Source organism: Priapulus caudatus, unplaced genomic scaffold (genome assembly GCF_000485595.1).
Source record: "Priapulus caudatus unplaced genomic scaffold, Priapulus_caudatus-5.0.1 Scaffold727, whole genome shotgun sequence".
Classification (NCBI taxonomy): Eukaryota; Metazoa; Priapulida; class Priapulimorpha; order Priapulimorphida; family Priapulidae; genus Priapulus; species Priapulus caudatus.
Window position 1 is genome coordinate 121,453 of NW_014577788.1, and position 8,115 is coordinate 129,567.

General features: G+C 46.8%; 1 protein-coding gene across 1 annotated transcript in view; it reads left to right on the forward strand.

The window, feature by feature from the left end:
- Positions 1–3,686: 3,686 nt before the first annotated feature.
- LOC106813114 (calumenin-A-like) overlaps positions 3,687–8,115 on the forward strand; it is a 21,692-nt gene continuing 17,263 nt past the window's right edge. Inside the window, exons 1-2 of the mRNA XM_014817170.1 lie at positions 3,687–3,746; positions 5,326–5,419. Of these exons, the coding sequence (XP_014672656.1) occupies positions 5,333–5,419 (87 nt within the window). The 5' untranslated portion in view covers positions 3,687–3,746; positions 5,326–5,332. The remainder of the gene's footprint in view (positions 3,747–5,325; positions 5,420–8,115) is intronic.

Here is an 8,115-nt window from a genome sequence, read left to right on the forward strand (position 1 = left end):
GCGCCGCGCGCGGGATCTAGCCGGCCCACGAAATCTTATTTCTGAAAATTGAGGACTCCCCTCAGATGCCGTTTTTTTGCGCTGAGCAGTGGGGGGGTGGGCGTCCTGGGACCCCCTGGACCCCCTGGACCCCCCCCCACTGTACCCTCCCCCAGGGGCGCGTGCTACAGGGGCGGTTACTCCAGTTAGGGTTAGGCTTTTTGCATTTTTTAGCTTAAAATGCGTGCAGGATCTGGTGCCCTCTGTTCTATAGAAGGTATTTTAACTCATATTGGCAGCAAGCACTTTATGTGTTTAAATTTTTGATCAGTGGGCGTCGACAGCCTTCGTATGGACGGACGGGTGGGGGGGGGGAGGCATAGACCGTCAAATGTACCGAGAAATTTACATTTACACTGAATGTTTGTAAACCTTCTACTATATTTCTGACCATGATCATGTGGTCTTATTTACAGAAGCACATTCACATATAAATAACTATTTTGAAGCTAGAGCAAATGAAATATGGCCAATTCAAAATACAAATCTTGTTGGATGATCTCGAATATGATTTCAAACTTGAATGAACTGTTTGTATTAGTATGAGTATGTCATTACAGACAGCAAATAACAATTAGCTACTTTCTTGCCCTTAATGAAACATCCGGCCTTACATACATACATACATTATGTGATTGACATATAACAGTTGCAGGCCAGAAATATATCCTCTACACACTCAATGTAAAATATCACAATTCTGTAATGATTCTGACGAATGTTTCTCCTTTGCCAGGGAATTAGCAAAGAATGGACTGACAAATGTTGTAGTAGTTTATGTTAAACTGAAAACTGGCGTCACATGATGTCATCAATTTTTCTGACCCCTGCCGAAACCTCATCTTGTAACCTGTGATTTACAACATTGAAATTCGGAGGAAAATTCTTAATTTAGTAATTTTCTTGTAATTCTTTTAATTTTCGTTTAATAATTTTAATTAATCTTTTTGTTGTTCGTATTGTTTCAAAAGGGGGGGGGGGGCACGGGCCGCGATGGTGCCCCATCCTCAAAGGCCGCCGGCCACACCAGCCCATTTTTACAAACGATGCAAGCGATGAAAGCCGATGAAAAGGTGATGCTAGGTGCTGCGGCGTTCATTTGATAGACGATTTATTTATTTTTATCTGGGTGATCGCTTCCAAATCAACATTCGTTCTTTGATTTTGAACCCGATTGAGCCGACTCGCGCGCATGAGCCGTATTTAAGGGCGCGCACTACCAGCTCAGGGGCGCGCGGGCCTGCCACGGTGTTCAAAGTTGGGGGGGCCAATTGAGAGAATGAAGCGCACGCAATGCGGGCCCGGGCTGGCTTACTCGGGCGCTAAAGCGCCCCGAGCGATGGGAGCCGAGGCGACCGAAGCGGCGCGGTGGGGCGCTGGCTCGGTCGGGTGGGAGAGGGCATCCGGCAGCGGACCTTTTTCAATTTTGCCCCCCACTGAAATTGGAGCGATCGGGTGCACATCAAAGCGCTGTGAAAATTTAAATTTTTTAAATGCATAGGAGAAAACCCGAGGGGAAATATTATAAAAAAATCAAATAAAAAACACCCAACCGGAAATTAACACGCCTTTTTCTCAGACTATGTCTACATGTACATGTCAACTATAGTGACAGTATCTATTATAATCATGTGGGATCAATATGAATACATGTATAGCGAATTAAAGATATATCATATACGTGAAATCTTTTTCAGGGTGGTACAGAATATTTTCCATTTTTTTCTTTCACCTATGCGTAATGAGTCAAAATAACATTGCTGCACATGATTAGTTAACATCTTTTATAACATCAGCTCGACTAGGCTTGGTGTGTGGTGAGCTTTTTTATCTTCATGTGTTGCTGATCACACGTTTTGCCCTTTAAAACCAAGCCTGCCTAGGATATGTACATAAAGAATACTCATCAACCTATTTATTAATTAAAAAAGTATTTAGAGACTAAAGTGCAAGACCCTTTATACAAAAGAATAAAAGGCGAACTATATGAAAATATTATACATAAAAACTATCACGCATTAGGCGTTTCTGTACCCCAGTCGTTACTGCCTCGGAAGCTACCCCTCGGGTACGGTCCGGTGTATACCGCTCGCTGGGACATTGCGTTACTCTGCGTTGCGGCGTTCAGGCCTCGTTCGCCGTCGCTTGCGCGTACTTAAGCTTGCTCATGCGTTACAGCGCGGCGTAGTTGCCTAGCCTATATTCAGCTACAATGTGTGCATATGCAGGCCGCTAGCTAGCTTTTATATTGCGGGCCGGCGGGGCCCTCCGTTCGGTTTTTTCCATTAGTGTTGACGGGCAATTGCCTGCGCAGGGGCCGTGTACAGGGATTTGTGACGAGGCGGGCTGCGTCGTCTAACCGCTAAGCCAAAGTTGGCCGACCGCACCCGCGAAGGGGGCGGTACTTTTTTTCGTTCGAAATCCTTCTAGTAACCCCCTCAGATGCGTTTTTGCCCGCCTCTCGAGCATATAGGGGGCGGTTTCCCGCACTCGCTGAACCCCCCTGCTACCACGCCCCTGCTCGGTGCGCGAAGCGACATGGTGTCTTCCGCAGATCTATCTCTTGTTCGCGGAGCCAGCGCGACGCTAGCGGGGGAGGGACTGTGGGAGCGGCCGGTGTTCACTGTTCAGCCCTCCCGCACGATCGGAGATTTTGCCACATTATTATTCACTAAACCCACTCCCGCGAAGCGACCTTGAAGTCGAAATTCTTGCAAATTTTCAACAAAACTTCTGGCGTCGCGGTTCGTTCGGAATCCCCCGAACCCGCCCTGGCTCACGGGCCTGCACTCTTTACATATGCAAGGTACGGATACTGATATTCGACCCTCGATCGAGCGCTTCCGAAGCACGAGGATCAAGCCGAAGCTCGCACGCGTCATCTCCTGGCAGTCCAAATACGGTCGGCCTCGTCGCTCGCACTGTCGTGTTCTGACCTATTTAGCTCCCAGTCCAAGGCTAGCAGGAGACTTCCGTCAAAACTTTGTAACTTTGCAGAATAGGCCAGCATGAAAGGTGGATAAACAATCCTCTTTCGTTCTCTTCCCCCTTCCTCCTCCCTCTTATTCCCTCCTTTCTTTTCTTGCGATTTCTTTTCGTGATGCATACAACAATACATAGTAGACATATTTTTTCTGCCCAAAGTATAAGTGCGGGGGGCGCCCGGGCGCCCCCCTTGGCCCCCGCTCACGCGCCGCCCCTGCACCTACATTCCGCTTCATCCGCCTTCATCGCTTCAAATTCTTTTCGCGTTTCGTCACAAGAATCGGCTGGTGGTGCCGGCCCGCGCCTTAAATCGCGCCTGATTATAATTCACAAATTATATTATTTTTATTAACCAATTATATCCAAAACTTCACAGTCCCGCTCATCATAGCTTTGCGTGTGGTGAGTTCGCGCGAGGCTCGTTCAACTAAGTGCTTGCCCCCCTTATCCGGCATCGTCAACCACCGTCGCAAAGATTCACTGCGCAGCTTGTTATACTGGCGATACGCTCGTGGAGGCACCCGCAGACTCTGATCAGCAATAGTGCCACGTCAGTCCCTTAAGTATACTTCTTCCCTGGTCAGGACCCTCCGTCGTGTAGTGGGAAGTTACGTTCCGTTTGTCGTGTATCGAAAACGCTCAGCCTAACCTCCGTCGAGGGGATCAGCCTACTTCAAACTATACCTTGATCGTGATCCGTACGTGCATTGGAAGTTTGATAGGTAGTGATGATTCTTTGGTACAACCTATCCACCGCTATAAACTAATCTGCCGGAATCTTCCGAGTGCCCACCTCCCCCCCAGCAGCGATCGGGCCGGCACACGATAAAAGTTGCATACATTCATTTAGTGATGTTAGTCAGCACCCAACTTGTATCTCTTTCACTCTATGTTGCGCCCCCATACTTATTATTAGCCTTAGATATTACGCTATTAGCTATTTACGCACTGTATAGTCTAGCCCACTAGCAGTTCAGGTCAAATTTCTCATTTAAATAAGTTGCATCAGCAATATCATTGAATTGCTACTTACGTACTACCTGACTACTACCTACCCTACTCACTACTAGTACCGAGTTACCTAGTACGGGCGAGAGCGTCTTATGGTCCCCCGGGGGTACTGCCGAGCGTACCCTTGGCTACGGCTCCGGTATACCGCGACGTTACCCTGGTAGTGTACCTACTCTAATTATGCCCGCCGATATCGTACCCTCGCCTACTCCGATAACGAGTGTCTGTAGGGAGTCGCTACGCCTACTCTCATAACCTACCCTAATCTAACTCCTAGACCGATATCAAATAGTGGACCAGGGTACGATTCCGGTATACCGGATCCGCTACCCAGCGGTACGTTTCCGGCAGTTACCCTGCGGCGGGACATAGACCCTATGCAAGCCAGTACTACCGTAGCACGTAATGTGCAGCGCCGTGAAAAACTGATAATGGGAGGCCTCTTGTCCCCCCCGCCTCCTCCCGGGGCCCTTCCACTCCAGAGCCCTTCTTCGCTATGTTCTTCGGTCATAAGCGTCAGTAGGCCATTGGTCCAGGATTTCTGCTCGTAGCAAAGTGACTGACTTCGGATGTGGGGACGTTTTTTTCATAAGGGGGGGATGGTCTGCAATTGGTTCGCGTGCATGTGCATTCTAAGCGATTATTCTTAATAATACAATGGAATACGGATACTATAATTACTAATAGCTGCAGTCTTAAGCAACAAAATATTATAATATGAATAATAATAGCCTGATTGTGATTCGGATCAGCCAGTTTCTTTTCATCACGCAATATTATGTTTTCTTACCGTCGTTTCGATACACTGATGCGTAGTAAATCGGAACAAGTCCGCAAGTCGATTTCAAAGATCAGCGGTCTCTGAAGACCGGCCATTATTCCTATAAATTATCATATTTTATTACGCGATCGCTGATTGGTCGGGGATGCCCAGTATTGTCGAATTAGCAGAGGTTTAACAGCATGACCTAGAAAATCGAACACAACAAACATGGCGGGTTCGTGCACTTCGCATGGACTTTAGGCTTCGGAATTTGATTATTTTTAGTCTATATTTGATTAAATTTACCATTCATTTCATTAGAATAATGTAGAAGGTTAGTAGAGAATAACAAAATAATCAGTTTGGTAAGTTTTTTATTTCCTGTGCGGCGATTATCTAGTCGCCCCGCCGGACCAGCTGACACGAGCAAGCAGTCGCCCGGTCGATTTTCTAATCGCCACTGGCGACTGGGCGACCGCTAGTTTCTCACGCTGTAATGGTTTGTTTATATACTTTATTTTTACCAGTGTGAAAATGAAGATAACCAGTGGAGTGCTCCTGTTGGTGGCAGTGACGTGTGCAAGTTGTGAGATCCAAAATTCTGCACATGTGAAGGACAAAGTAAATACTTCTGTGAAATATGTGAATTTTGCTTGCGACAATTCCAACACCGTCATGCTGTATATTTACAGCTTGATGTGTATATCTCAAAACTGATGGAGTTCAGCTGCGTATGATCGCTTATGACATGCGTACTTAGGTCTATTTGAATTACACCCCCCCCCCCTACCTCCTTGGCCCTACCTCATGATCATCCATCCATAAACAGCATGCTTTATGAATTTTCCAGAGAGAACTTACTATAGTATAAATTGCGTGTGTGCGCGTGCATTCGTGCCGTGTATATTGTGTTGTATTTGGTACAGAGCATGTCATGTGCCTTGAAACATAAATCAATGTTGCCTGATAAGAGGTGCTGCCACCTATCACAAACACAATTTCTTGCTTCAGATGTGAGGGGGGCCTGCATGCACTTTGGCAGGGCTGTAGTGGCCTCCCAAAATGTGCTACTGCAGAAAAATGTAGGATCACCCAGTAATAATAGCATAAGTGGCGGTAATATGGTGTGTGCTGGTGTCACGGTCTGAAATTACCCCAGTCCAAAATTACCCCCAGCACCTCGTGCGCATGCGTGACGCATGCGCAGTAGCGCTGGATAATGAGACGGCCGCGGCCACAGTCTGAGATTAGTCTGGCAGTAGGAGATATTCGACCCTCGATCGAGCCTCCGAAGCACAGGATCAAGCCCCGAAGTCCGCACGGTATTGGGGTAAATACGGCGCTGTGCATGTCTGTTTGCTATAGAGTAAGGCTAGAGGGACTTCGTCAAACTTTGTAATTTTCCAGTAGGCAGATGAAAATGTGGATAAACAATCTCTTTCGTTCTTTCCCCCTTCCTCTCCTCCTTATTCCCTCTTTCTTTTCTTGCATTTCTTTCCGATCATACAAAATACATATAGACATATTTTTTCTGCCAAAAAAGTGGGGGGGGCCCGGGCCCCCCCGGCCCCCCGTACGCGCCGCCCCTGCACCTACATCGCTTCATCGCTTCATCGCTTCATCGTTTGTAAAATCGGCTGGTGTGCGGCGGCCTTAAATCCGCGCCTGATTATATACAAATTATATATTATTATAACAATTATATACAAATTCACAGCCGCTCAATTGCGTGTGTGGTTGGGAGGCTGTTCAACAAAGTGCTGCCCCCTATCGGATCGTCAACACGTGCAAATCAGCGCATGTGTTTATGGCGATACAGCTCAGTGGGCACCACGACTGATCAGCAAAGTGCCACGTCAGCTAAGTTACTTCTTCCCTGGTCAGGATCGTCGTGTAGTGGAAGTACGTTCGTTCGTTGTATCGAAAACGTCAGCTAACTCGTCGAGGATCGCCTACTTCAACTTACCTGATCGGATCCGTGTGCATGGAAGTTTGATAGGTGTGATGATTTTACAACTTCCAGCTAAACTAATCTGCGATCTATCGAGGCCACTGGATCGGGCGGCACACGATAAGAAGTCTGATAATCATAGTGATAGTAGAAATTGTATCTACTCTAGGTTGGCCCCCATACTTATTATAGCCTAGATATTAGCTATTAGTATTACTGCATGTATGTTAGCACTAGCAGTTATCAAAATTCTCATTAAATAAGTTCATAGCAATATCATATTGTACTTACGTACTACTACTACTACTACTACTACTACTAGTACCTAGTACTAGTACGGCTGAGAGGGTCTATGTCCCCCGGGGTACTGCCGGAGCGTACCCTTGGTACGGTCCGGTATACCGGAACGTACCCTGGTAGTGGTACTATCTAATATGCCGGACCGTACCTCGCCTACTCCACTAACGAGTCTAGGGAGTCGCCTACGCCTACTCCCTAACCCGAACCCTAACCCTAATCCTAACCCTAACCCTAATCCTAACCCTAACCATATCAAATAGTGACCAGGGTACGTTCCGGCAGTACCCTGGGGGTCATAGACCCTATGAGCGCAGCTGACTGCATCCCCATTGTAGGATTTGAATACTTGTGTCGTCATAATGATGATAATTGGGAGTGACCTCCAATGAAACAGTAAGATGAAGCTGCTGCATTATCGATTCCGATGCTGTCTTCATTCTGTATGTAATGAACTCATTTTGAGCTCATTCATGACCAAAATATTAATTATACACAAAATTAGGTACAAGTCTTTCTTTACATTGGATTTAACCGTGCATTCACATCACATACATTGCTTTCAAATCACAGCACAGGGCCGTAGTGGCCGCCACGGCAGCACGGCACTGCCGTTGCACCATTTTGACAAAAAAAAATTGTGCAGGGAACCAAGGAGCAACATATACCAAGGAGATGAAACCCGGGGGGGGGGGGGACTCACCCCACATTATGGTAGGTATGTGCCACTGCGAAGTCAAAAATGGGGGGGGGGGGCTCTAAAACTAACTCAGACCTGAAAATGGGGGTCTCTGGAAATAATGTTTGTTAAATGTGGTATGCTCTGGAACAGGCTATGTTTGAAAATAGGGGTCTCCGGAACTAGGATTTCGTTGAAATTCAATGCTATGAAACTGGACACGGTTAAAAGAGGAGGTCTCCGGAACTGTGGGGGGAACAGTGATTTGCTTTAAAATCTATGCCGTAGCACTTGAACCAATAATTGTTGTATTATGTAGAGGAGAGAAAAACATGACCCGGAGAGAGATGAACGCACACATACACACACACACACATACACACACACACA